Source organism: Hevea brasiliensis, chromosome 11, assembly GCF_030052815.1.
Source record: "Hevea brasiliensis isolate MT/VB/25A 57/8 chromosome 11, ASM3005281v1, whole genome shotgun sequence".
Lineage (NCBI taxonomy): Eukaryota > Viridiplantae > Streptophyta > Magnoliopsida > Malpighiales > Euphorbiaceae > Hevea > Hevea brasiliensis.
Genome location: NC_079503.1, coordinates 79,030,522 through 79,044,276, shown reverse-complemented (window position 1 = coordinate 79,044,276; position 13,755 = coordinate 79,030,522). Strand labels below are relative to the sequence as shown.

Sequence of the window (13,755 nt, the reverse complement as noted above, 5' to 3'; positions counted from 1 at the left end):
ATTTTCTAATTTTATAATTAATTCCCTTTCACATTAATTTAGGCATACAATTTTATTATGCAATTTAATATCATTTTAAATTACAAAATATTAAAGTAAAATATAGCAAATCAAACTTTTCTTAAAAAAAATAAAATAATAGAATTTAAATGAATTAAATTCATGGACTAATTTATATTTATTATTAATTTATTTTAATTTTTAAATATTTTCACCTATTTATATTTTAAAAACTTATTATTATTTTTTTATTATATTAATATTATAACACATAATTTTTTTAAAATACGATCAAATAAAAAATAATTTTAAATTAATAAATGTTTTTATTTATATAATTAATTAAAATGACATTAAAATTAATAATTTAATTTAAACAATTAAATATAATATTTGTAATATAATGATAATATTATATAATATAAATTAATAAAACATTATATAAAAAAAATTAAATTATGAGTTTTTATAATAAGGATAAAAAAAAAAAGTTAAATTAAAACCACTGAATAGTACATGCACATTAATTAAGATAAAACCAAATCAAGACAAAAGAAAACAAGTCTAAACATGAAAATCAAAACCCCTAAAACCCTACAACTGAAAGTTTCTAATTAATGGTGCAAACCTTTTTCTTTCCCCATTGTCTTAACAGAATTTGAAGTATGCCAATCCCAGCCAAGAACTCCACGCATTGTAGTGGGCTCAAAACATTCAAAACTCCCTTCAAAGTCCTAAGCCTTACATAGTCTACCGCTTTCATCACCTTCTCTAGTCTTACCATTACTCCTTTCAATGCCACTTGCACCAGTCTCTCCACCTGCCTCACTTCCTCCCCATTCTTCACTCGAACCACCAACCTTACCAACTCTGCCATCTTCCTATCTACTACAACCACTTGCTGCCTCTCCATTTCCCTCTCCACCTTCTCCTATTCTAACCTTATTTTCACCCTCAAAGTCTCAATCTTTCTCATATGTTCTTGTGTCAATTCAACCAGACTCAAACTGGGAACACCATTTGTCCCTATTGAGTTACCCAGTTTAAACACTGTTGAAGGTTTCCACCTAGTAACCCAAGAATAAGCATTCTCTAAAGGGGAAATCCAAATTGGACAAAAGAAAGCAAGCACATCTTCATGGGCTAAGGCCCATTTTATAGTGTAGTAGTCTTTGTAATGTTGTGTGACTTTGGACACTGAAGCTTGCAGCTCTTGCTCACACTCACACCCAGTTTTAGCTCGATAATCCTCAGACGCCCTTCGCAGGTATTGTAGATACTCATCAAGTTGACACATCCACTTCTCAAAAAACTCAGAGAACCTCTCTTCAACTTTAGTTTTTATATCTTTCCCCCTTCGTTTAAGCAAAGAGATGAAGAAAGAAGAGGGATAGCTAGCTGGTTAGGACTAGTAGGAGATAGAGAGAGATGAATAGAGCAATACATTTTTATATATAAGAAAAGGTGTGGTTGTGCTTGGCTTACCTGCAGCAATGAGTCAGTGGTGGGTTTCAAGGGACGAGTGATGTAACACCCTAGGCAAATCCCACATCGGCAAAACACGAGAGAGATGCTGGGTTTATAAGTTGGCGGTTCGTAACCCCTAGTGATTCGTTTTAAAACTATGAGGGCTTCTGCCTAGAGCAGACAATATCACTAGTGGGCCGGGCCGTTATATTTGTGGTATCAGAGCTGGACTCCCTCTAGTATGGTGTGTGGTGCGAGGACGCACCAAGCGGAAGTTGGTGGGCTTGTCACGACCCAAGGATGGGGTTGGGACGTGCTTGTTCAACCAGCTATGCATTGGAGTGAGCTTCGTGTCCCACATTGGAAACGGGAAGAAAAGATTTGGGCCATATATGTGGGAGCCTTCCTCACCTGGTCAGCGCGCTTTTGGGAATGAAACCTCCCAAGGGACAAATTCGTGAGGCCCATGGGCCAAAGCGGACAATACTAACTGGAGAAGGATCGGGCTGTTACAATGTAATGGCCCCACCCACTAGTGAAATTGTCCGCTCTAGGCCGAATCCCTCACGATTTTAAAATGCGTCATTAGGGGTTACGAACCACCAACTTATAAACCCAGCATCTCTCCCGTGTTTTACCGATGTGGGATTTTCCTAGGGTGTTACAATCCACCCCCCTTATGGGACTCAGCATCCTCACTGAGGTTTGCCTCACCATCGTTCAAGGTTGCACGTGGAGCGGCTCTAATACCACAAATGTAATGGCCCGGCCCACCAGTGATATTGTCCACTCTGGGCAGAAGCCCTCACGATTTTAAAACGTGTCACTAGGGGTTACGAACCGCCAACTTATAAACCCAGCATCTCTCTCGTGTTTTACCTATATTGGATTTGCCTAGGGTGTTATAAGTAATGCTTTGCAAATAGGGAGAGCCTCTGCCGGAGAGGGACACAAGTCTGATGGATTTAGATTTGGCTTTGATCATGTTGATGAGTCACTTATGCACCCCACCGCCTAGTGTTTTATGTTTCTTATGTTAGAAAACATGTCAGTGGAATAAACTACGTTAAGTTCAACGTGGAATGTAGATATCTTCCTCTTCCTTCACTGTCTCTATCAACTTAACCCTCCTCTGAGGTAATATGCAACTCCATGCAACTTGCTTTTTTTGCTGACATGTTTAAATAGCTACAATCCAACAACTTGCTTTAAGCTTTTGATTTTATTGATTTGAGTTTGATCATTTCTTATTGCTTGCAGTTGCTTCAATCGACGAATTTATCATTTGAGTAATTATTAATTTACGTATTGCCAAAAATGGTTATGGTTATGATGACCAATGAATAACAACTCTTACTCACAAAAATAACAATAGCCAATTTTTTGTTTTTTGCAATCGACAATTCAAGCATACATAAAAGCTTTAAAATCCAAAATGTTATGTTCAATATAGGAATTTTCTAGGTTATGTGCAAAAAGTGTTTTAGGAGAAAAAAGATATGCATATAGAGAGAGAGAGACTGTGCCCCAAGGCATTGCAGCACCACCAACAAAACTAGTAAGTGGGTGCTCAATTGAAGTTTTGTAAAATGAATATATTCTGCTCTCACTAATTATGATACTTGCTTGGTTTTCTACTCAAAGCATGATAAATTGGATGAAATTAAAAAGGAAAATCCAAGAATGTGCTCAGGTAAGCATAATATATATTTTGGGAACCTGACCCACGTGTTTGATCCAAATAAGGTCTCTCGTGGTCCTCCGATCCAATAATCTTTTCCTAGATCAATGGCCCATTGAAAAAGGTTCAAAATAGTTAGTTTAGAAACTGATTAAAATCTAAAAATAATTTAGTTATCAATATTGAAAGAGAAATTGTTGAACTTTTTAATTCAGATTTCATTATTGATGAATTCAAGAGATTTTAAAAAGAAAAGTGTCGAGAGCACTGTAGAAGAGGTTTATCATTCTACTAGTATTATTAGTGTTTGTTTCTTTAAAATTATTTTATATTTAGACGCCCTTTATGAAATTTGAAAATAAATATGCACTTAATAACTTTCAAAATGCATCATCATATAATTATTATGCAAATAGCAAGTAGTTGATCCCCAATATTATCATCCAAGGTCCACCCTTGGCCGTCTTCGTCATCATCACTGGATCACCGTTGTCATCACCTCTATTATTATCACCACATGGCCATCACCATTGTCAACACCATTACTACTACTTGATTGTTGTCATCACCACTTAGCTACCACCATTAGTACTATCATCACTCATACTCTATTACCACCACTACTATTTGATCATTATTACTGCTGTCACAATCACTAGTAATAAAAATATTAATAATTTCAAATTAAAATAACATTTAATAAAATAATACTATATATTAAAATTTTATTATTAATTTAATTATATTTTATAAATATATATATATATATAAATAAATACGAGATTGTATTAATAATTATATTACACTTTTATTTTTATAAATAAAATAATATAATATATAACTTTAATTTCAATTAATTAAATTGCATTATACTCAGAGAGGAGTGTGTGGCAATTGGTTCAGGTATACAAAGAAGTTGCCCCAAAGGCATACTTCAATACTTTAAGAAAAGCTCGACAAGCATTTCTGGAAAGCTCCAATACTCGGAAGAATAAGGTCCCTTGAAAAATTGGTAAATCTTTTATGAAATCCTATACTCTCATATCTCTGGGAATTGCTTTATGGCTAAATAACATTTTTGTTCTAGCTGCATGCATGGCTAGCTGACAAGCACATAATTTAACTATAAACTTGTAGGCTGCTGAATATTTGAATGACAAACATAGTATTAGTTACATGATTGACCCAACCCTCAAGTCTTTCAAAAACAATGAGCTTGACCTCACATGCGAGATTATTCAAGAATGCATATAACCAGATCCAAGGCAAAGACCAACAATGAAGGATATCACTCCCAAGTTGAGGGAAGTGATTGCTATATCACCTGATCAAGCAACTCCAAGAATTTCTCCATTATGGTGGGCTGAACTCCAAATATTATCTATCGAGGCGACTTAATTTTTTTCTCACTCTCTTCTTCTCTATATTGTAAGTTAAGTCTCTCTCAAACTTCATGCCAAAAATCTAAAATTTAGCTTTTGTATTTATACTTCCCCTACATTAGTGAATACCATCAATGCTCAGCTTCCACACTTTTTTTTTGTATCAGTTGTTCTATATTTGCCCTCTGATTTCATTGTATTCCATTTTTTTTTATAATTTCTCCCTAGCATTTCCATCAGAACGAGAGTGTAATATATTTGTTCCCTTGATGGGGTACTGTGCTCCCAGTTGGTATATGTCATATATATTTTGCGAATGAAGTTTGTGGCGTAAAAAGCTAATTGCTTGCCTTATTTTTATAAAAAGGCTGTTATTATTCCCAGGATTCCTTCGTGCCCACATCATTAAGGGAACCAGAGCCTTTTTGATATTGTAATTGGAGTTGCTGTGTTTTGGCAAATGATTTTCTGAAAAAGCAGAAAATTTTTTTGATTACAATACAATATGAATATTTAATTATGTAGATGGAGATATTTCCATTTGAATTTAAAAGAGTGTGATATAAAGTACTATTCAACTTGCACCTTTTGCTTGACAGATTTAGATTTGACTACTTACTAAAAAAAAAAAAACCTACCCACTTAAAAGTTTTTTTTTTCCTTACCACACTAATAATCTAACATAAATTAATTATAATTAATTAAATCATAAAATTTTATTAAATTTGTAACATTTTTTTAAGATAAAATTGTAATGCCTATTTATATTGAGATTAAACTAGACCGGTTCACCAGCTCCTGAGGGGCAAGGAGAAGCTAAGATAGATACCTATATATATATATATATATATATATATATATATATATATATATATATATATATATATAAACAGATTTAGATTTGACTACTTACTATAAAAAATAAAAATAAAAATAAAAAAACTACCCACTTAAAAGTTTTTTTTTTCCTTACCACACTAATAATCTAACATAAATTAATTATAATTAATTAAATCATAAAATTTTATTAAATTTGTAACATTTTTTTAAGATCAAATTTTAATGCCTGTTTATATTGAGATTAAACTAGACCTGTTCACCAGCTCCTGAGAGGGAAGGAGGAGCTAAGATAGATACATATATATATATATATATATATATATATATATATATATATATATATATATATATATATATATATATCACCTACTAATTAGCTCATTCTTTGTGACCTGCGTCTCTCCAAATCTATTCATTATATTATTTTTATTTATTTTAGGACAATATATAATTAAATCTTTGAGATATAGTAAAATTTATATATTAATTATATATATATTTTTAATAATAATTTAATTTTAAAATTTAATTCTATTAACAAATAAATTGACCATTGACTCTAATAATTTAGTACCCATTTAATATTGTGGTAAAACTGTTAAAATTATTTTTTAAAAAATAAAATTTAGAAAATTTAAAAATATTTAAAATAATAAAAATGCACTTTGTATGAATAGATTTATAAATATGTCCACCAATTAAATGATTTGAAAAAAAAATTACATGTTACTCATGCAAAATATTTATTTCAAAATATTTTACACTTTTAATGGAATTTTAATGTAATTCTAATTTTTACACTATAATTTAAATATTATTAAATTCTTTAATATTTTTTATAATTACATAATAAAATTAAATAAATTGAACATATTTATATTTTAAACAAAGAATTTTAAATTTTTGAAAAATACTTATAAATTAAAAATAATAAAGACATATTATATTTGAAGATATTCACGAAATAATATCAAAATTTAGGTTTTTTAATTTTTTTTTTCAAATTTTTTTTATTAAATGGTTTAAAAAAATATTTCTTATTATACAAATTGTTTATTTGGAGTTTTTCTTCTCTTTTTTAGTTATTTAATTTATATTATTATTAGTATATGAAAAAAATGATATCGAGAATAAAATTTTTAGTAAAAATTTATTTAATTGATTTTAAATATGTTTGTTATTGGATTTTTTTTTTATTCATATTATATATATGAACAACTGAAAAATTTAAGATCATTTCAAAATTATGATAATATTTTACAATTATTTTTAATGAATTTTTAAAATAAAGAGCATGGCTTTTATTACTTGAGATTAATTTCTTTTTTATAAATCATAAATGTTTACAAATGTTTGAAATATAATTGTTAGTATTATAATTAATAATAAATTAAATGAAAATTATTTGAAAAATAAGTATGTTATAAGGTGAACAAATTTTTTAACTAAAAAATTTTAAATAAGTAATTAATTATGAGTATTTTTACTATTATTTTATTTTTTATAAAATTATCTTTTTAGAATTATCATTTAATATATTAAAATAAAGTCTAATTTATCTACATAATAATTTAAAATTTATTATGATTACATTTTATTTATTTATAAAGACAAAATTAATTATGAGTTATAAATTATTTAATTCATGTGCAACGTATTTTTTTTTTAAATTACATATATATATATATATATATATATATATATATATATATATATATATATATATATCATGATTTTAAATAATAAAATTAAAGATAAATTTTCATAAATTGAAATTCATTTTCAATTGTGCTTTATGGACTCATTTCAATAAAATTTTAGTATAAATTATAATTTGATTCGAAGTTTGATAAAATTATAATAAAATATCTTTATTTTTAATTTATTAAAATTATTTGCTCAATTTTAAATCTATCTATAATATAGTGTCACCGTTAAAAAATATATTTTTTTATTAATGAAAGTGAGAAAATAATTAAAAAAAATATAATTTGTCTTTTAAAATTTTAAAATAATTATTTTTTAAAACATGCATTGTATGTTATTTGTATTCATTTTACATATTTGTAATTTAAATTTTTTATATAATATTATATTGTCATAATTTTATTATTTTTAATATCTAGTTAAATTTAATTTTTTTTTTATTGTCATAATTGTAGACACCATATTTTGGTCGACCCTCAAATGCAAGGTTCTTTTAAAATTGAAACTTCATCATGTTATCCGTTCTCGACCGATGACCCGATCACATGTAGCTTTTCCGAACTCACTAATGGCTTGTCTTCGGAGTAAATCGATCTCACATTCAAGTTAGATTACTTTTCGATCTATTGGCCTTTATCCGATGTGTTCGAATCGATATTGGATCTCCGGACTATTCAATCTTGCATGCTATTATTGTCCGATCTCTCTATGTTCAAATACCTCAAAATTCCATCTATATAGTGTTGTGATCAGGTATCTCGTTCGAGTTGCCCAAACATTCCTCAAACAAAGCTAAGGTTTTATCCGATCTCTAAATAATGATTCTGGCCCTAATAAGCTCAAGTCATTTTCAAATCTTTACAATTCTATCAAATCACTCTTCAAATGTTTTAAAGTTTCATTCGATATTTGGTCACGGCTCTGTCCGATCTCATGTTCTCGTGTAATATTTTTCCGATCTCTTGGAGTGGCTTGATGTTTTATGATTAATAATTGATCCCGGGTTTAATGTTCAACTACATTCAATTGATTAAGTACTCAGGTAATTTGGTTCGGATGTTTTCCGATCTCATCAAGAAATTGAACACAAAAAAGACTTAGATTCATTTCAAAATAAAATATACAAGTCATTCGATAGGAGGGTCTCCCCTAACCTGCTCTCCAAGTACATTATCAGTTCTATCATTCTCTCTCTCTCTCTGGCTCCTCCTTGCTCTCCTCTTCACCTCTGCGGATGAGATCCACCATCCAGGAGAAGTCTTCCTCAGGATAGCACCTCATAAGCTCAGCCAAAAGATCGCCATGAGCATTCACATAAGCACCAGCTTCTCTCGCCATAGCCTCTTCTTCTTTCACTTTGATTTCCTCAGTAAGGCGAGTGACATCGACAGATCAGCAGGCCAGAGCATCTTCAAGTTCCCGCTCTAGTTCAGCTATCCTAGCCTCGTAAGACTTTGTCCGATCTTCAATTTGGGTGATGTGGTCCTGAGCAGACGAAAGTTGGGCTCTGGCGGAAGCTGCATCCTGGACCTCCTTCAGAATCTCCTGTCTCAAGAGATGGGCCTTTTCTCTAATTATATATTGGTTCACAATGCTCTCCAAACCCAAGCTCATCGTCTGAGCCAGGAGATCGTCAATGCTATCCGAAATCCGTCTATTCTGATCTTTCTAAAAATAGAAGGTGGCACCCAGGACCTTAGCTAAGTCAGGATTCCCCCGAACTGAACAGTTCCTTTCCAAAGAGTGGATAAGGACCTGAGCACCACGAGAGAGGGTCCTTATGGCTAGTTGGGAAGACCCTCCTTCTGCACTTAAAGAAACCAACAGAGGCAGTGGTTCAGCTTATCGAGGAGGGGAAGGAGCAATCTCTATCTCTGGGGTTGGCTATTCTGGAGGTCAGAACGAAGAGCTTGGCACTTCTATCAAATCCCACCTCAGCGTCTGGGAGGCAGTAGCAACTTTCATTTCTCACACTTTCCGAGTGACCTCCCTTTTTCGCTTGCAGCTCTCCTTCACGCTCTCGCCTCCTGCCATACCTGCACAGAGAACAAGTTAGTGAGATCACCAAAGTTAGGAGACTGAAGATTTAGGTTATACCGATCCCAGGTCCAAGGTCAGAGAGCTGCAGGTCATAGTCCTCATGGGTAATCATTTGCATTAACCACCACTTCAGTTCGACCATAATCACATCCAAACATGAATACTTGGGAGTGGCCGCCTGATTTTTCAATTCCTTTACAATGGAATCCTTGTCTTTATTTAGGGCGATCTTCTTTGGAACCGAAGGAACCAGATACTGCCAACTACGCGAGATACCATCAAAGCCATTCGGGTCCTTACTCCTCAATATGAAGAACTGATTTTTCCAATTCTTCAACGAAGAAGGGAGATCGGTGAAAAGCCTACAGTTCAGCTTGGCTTGGAAAAACCAATACTCATCGTCTTTCCGCCAAGCGAGCCTATGCAACTCAGCAAAAACCTTTGCTGTAGGCTCGAGCTTTTTGGCTCGACATAAACCTCTGAAAGCCACCAGAGTCTGCCAGGAGTTTGGGTGTACTTGGGCTACACAGACATGATAGAACTTCAGAACGGCTCTAAAGAATTCATTCAGGGGAAACCGAAGCCCAGCCTTCAATTGTTCTTCATATACCATGATCAGGTCATTTTCTTCAAAGAAATGATCGGCTCATAGATCGCCATGACATCTGATAAGCTCGAAGGAGTCAGTTCGAAGGTTGTACTCTTGGCTAAAGGACTGGAGATCGGTCTCCTTGAGAATCGATGACAACTCGTTGACAAGTAAGTTCTCTTTCCCTGAAGAAGACGCTTGTTTTGATTTAGTTGCCCGACCATAGGTTGGGACAGTGGTTGTAGAAGGTTTGAGTCGCTCACTCAGTCTGGCCACCTCACCTTCATCCGATGTCCATGAGATATGAACGGAAGGAGGACTAGCAGCTCTCTGACCATTGGTATCGCTCATTTTCAGAGAACAAAAGTGAAATCAATCAGAAAAAGATCAAAACTCTTACAGGAGTATAAATTGACGCTGAAAAACTCTAGAAAACAAGGGAAAGTATCGAAGTCACTAGGGAAGGTCTGAAAATGACATAAGGGAACAAATGGCTAACCTCCTCCCTATTTATACCCGCTCGAGCATTAAATGCTCACAAAGCCCCAAGGGACGCATCGGTTAGCGAGACCGAGCCGTTTCAATGACACGTCAAAAGAAGATTTTAGAAACATAGTAAAAGGTCGAGCAAATGAGATCGATTAATGAAGATCATCAGATCGAACAGGGTTCCAAACTAACAGATCGACAAAATGGCGATTCATCTAGAGATCAGATCGGGCACATTTACTAGAGATCAGAACAATAACCAATGCAATAATAAAAACAGAATATGTAGATCCAAATTTTAATAATAGATTTCATTTCATTTCCAAAAGGTAAGATTACATCATTTGGGTGATCTCTTAAGATCAGATTACATCATTTGGGCAATCTGTCAAAGATCAGATTACATCATTTGGGCGATCTCTCAAAATTAGCACTACATTCTACCTAACTTAAACTACTCCTGAGCCTAGAATGCTGGCCTATGTCAAAGCCTAGTCTTGTGCCTAAATCAAAAGTTGTGTTTGATCAGAAAGCCAGCAATAAATACTGGACAGATGTACAGCTCAGATGGGGTGACTATAACTCTCATAATATTGAGCGGTGTCGTTATCGATGTCATTAACCAGAACCGAGCTGCAATCGAGACCCTTGAGATGGTGAGGAGCCAAATGAACTTCAAGAGGTGGTCACCGATATTAAGATTGGAATGAGCGATCCTCTTGTCAAAGATCGGTTTGCAAGCCATACCAATGGGCTGATCCGAGATCGGCGCGGTAGCTAGTTTTGACCTTGATCGGTCAATTAGTCCAGTTCCCTCACCATCATCAGACAACGCCCTTATGAAACTCTGATCACCGAAATTGCTCATTTTCAGGAGATGAACAAAGAAAACATTCAGAAAAAGATTAAAGTGGTTTTCGTGAGAAGAATTCTTACCGAAAAAGCCAAGAACTGAGAAATAAAACATTGAAGATTCACCGGAGAAAGAAAGTTGTGAGTATGCAAAAAAGAATTCGTTAGCATATATATAGGGCCTTGGCATTTATTATATGCAGAACTCGAAGCTGACTCATTAGTAACTGAAGAATTTATTGCTTTGATCAATACAGATCAGAATGAGAGGAGAGATCAGAAAATAAGAGAGATCGGGAAGTAAGAAGGGACCAGATGCGAAAGATAGAGATCAGAATAATAACCCTAAAATTGGTCAGTCACAATGGGAAGATCGGAAAAGCAAGGGACAACCTATAGAGGTCGGAGAACTCAGGGAGTTGAATAACTTCTAATCATGACCTTTAATTAGCTCCCTTCACCGTCAGATCCGAGTTAGTTAAAGCATTGTAGGCATGATCTAATCCTCGCCACACATCTCGTTTGTAAGGATGCACTCCTAGCCGTCAGATTCCAAACGGTTAAAGCAGCCCAGTACATCTTGATCTACACTGTTGATTATAATTGTAAGGATGGATTTGAAGCCTTCGGATCAAAACCAGATGACAGATTTGGCGCTTTTTGTTCCCAGCTTACAAAATCCTTGACCATTGGATTAAGGGATGAAAGGACAGAAATTCTAAACGGAATCCTGACCCTCAATTTTGATTCTCTTTAATTTCCAGACATCAGATTATGTCCTTTTGAATCTAGGCCTTCTGTCTTCTCCTAGTAAGAACCTGACCCTCCATTTTGAGCACCCATTCCCTATAAATACCTACATGCAATACTGTAGAGAAGGGGGAGGTGGTGATTATCGTGGAAAGACTCTGAACTTCGATATAGTCTTATTGCCTGTCATTCGAAGCTCTCAAAGCTTTGAGAAACTTTAGAAACTAGTTTTTTGAAGTATCTCATTTAAAAGAGCTTTAAATCCTGTGATTCTCATTTTCAGTATCTGTGCATTACCCAGTGAGCTCAACTTCACTCCACTTCATCCCCATCACTTCGGGTCAGCTCAAGTTTTTCGGCGGTCTCAGTCTTCAACTCTCTAAGATTTGTTGATTCCAGTGTTGGCTCACCTGTCATCCCAACTTTTTACAGGTAAGCGTCTAACCTGTCGTTTGTTGAATATCCTTGGTTCATTTTCTTAAGTGTTTTTTTTTTAAGTATCTAGTCACACTGAGTCTTAGAATAGGTTGTCTTAGCTCGTAATCGTTATCTTTGCCTTTTCTTTATCATTCATAAATTTCATTTTAATCGTCACCTCATTTTTATTTCCCTCGAAAACGAATGTTCGAGTCATTGGCGACTCGTAAATACTCTGAAGAGTACAGGTAGAAGTACTAACACGGTAGTTTTTAGTCCAAATAAATGAAAACAATAGGAAAATAAGTGTAACTCGAGTAGTTATAGAAAGGGTCAGAATAGGCTGAAGGGGTTGAAATGAGAAAATAAGTTACGAGATAGGGTCTTGGAGCGAGCCCAGATGATAAGACAATGGATCAGAAATCAAGACAAAGTTCGGACCTTGGGCAAAAGACCAAAAAGGGACAGAGTCTAAAACCAAAGAGTTCGGATAAAGCAATCATGCAGAAGATCGGCAAGGAGTTCGACTCAACGCCCGCTATCCAATTATAAAATCCCATAGACCAAGAAAAGCCTTTCACAGGGGTTTCCTATGCCCTTGGTAATTCTTTCCAATATAAAAGGGATCAGGAGAGAGCTCTTACCCGAATCCCTAGTTTAGAATTTTAATAAAATACCGTTCTTATAAATATGGGAGATCGGGAGAGAGTTCTTACCCGAGTTCTCGATAAATTTTAATAAAACATATTAAGAGATCAGGAGAGAGTTCTTACCCGACTTCTCAGCTTGAACTTTAACAAAATACATTAAGAGATTGGGAGAGAGTCCTTTCCTAAATTCTCAACTAAAATTCTAATAAAATGGTTCAGATCAGGAGAGAGTCCTTTCCCTTCTAATCCTAATACTTTTATTACAAAACTCTCTATATGTTCTAAACAACGAGTCTGCGGGAGATTTCTTCCAAAGTATCCCGAATAATATGTTGAGGCCTGATGGAGAGTCCTCCTCAAGGCACTCATATTTAAAGGCAAAATTTCCCCAGAAGATACCACAACTTCAGTATTCATATTAATCCTCAAAATACCTATTATACAACACTTATTCACTGAAGGGTCATCTCATGTGCTCGTGTTTTTAGGCAACCCGTAATAGTGAAATATTAAACATTTCTTTTATCCATATAAAGGATTAACATCATCATTCTAACCCCAAACTATCAATTTCAATTTATAAAGAGCAAATCATTAAATCTGCTTACCCTTGTTGAGGGACGAGGTGGGGTGCCTAACACCTTCCCCACTCATGAACGGATTCCGAACCTAGAATCTCTGTTTTGGAAGTGGTTTTTTTTTTTGTTTTCAATAATAGTTTTCTTTAATTTCCCTTAAAATTAAAGTGAAGACTCCTCACTTTTTCTACTTCGGTGAGAATCGTCCGGCTATCGCAAAGTCCTTGCGATAGCTTGGCGACTTCGCTGGGGATTTAGACCAAAATAGCCCTGGTTTAGAAGTCTAAAGAGAAAATTTAACCCTGTGCTCTTA

General features: G+C 34.0%; 1 protein-coding gene across 1 annotated transcript; it reads right to left on the bottom strand.

Annotated features, from left to right (window-relative positions):
* Positions 1-931: 931 nt before the first annotated feature.
* Positions 932-8,415, bottom strand: LOC110647672 (protein DOG1-like 4). The gene is made up of 2 exons (XM_058129378.1): positions 8,354-8,415; positions 932-1,355 (listed from the first exon to the last, which is right to left on the bottom strand). The coding sequence occupies exons 1-2, from the start codon at positions 8,413-8,415 to the stop codon at positions 932-934; spliced, it is 486 nt and encodes a 161-aa protein (XP_057985361.1).
* Positions 8,416-13,755: the final 5,340 nt, after the last annotated feature.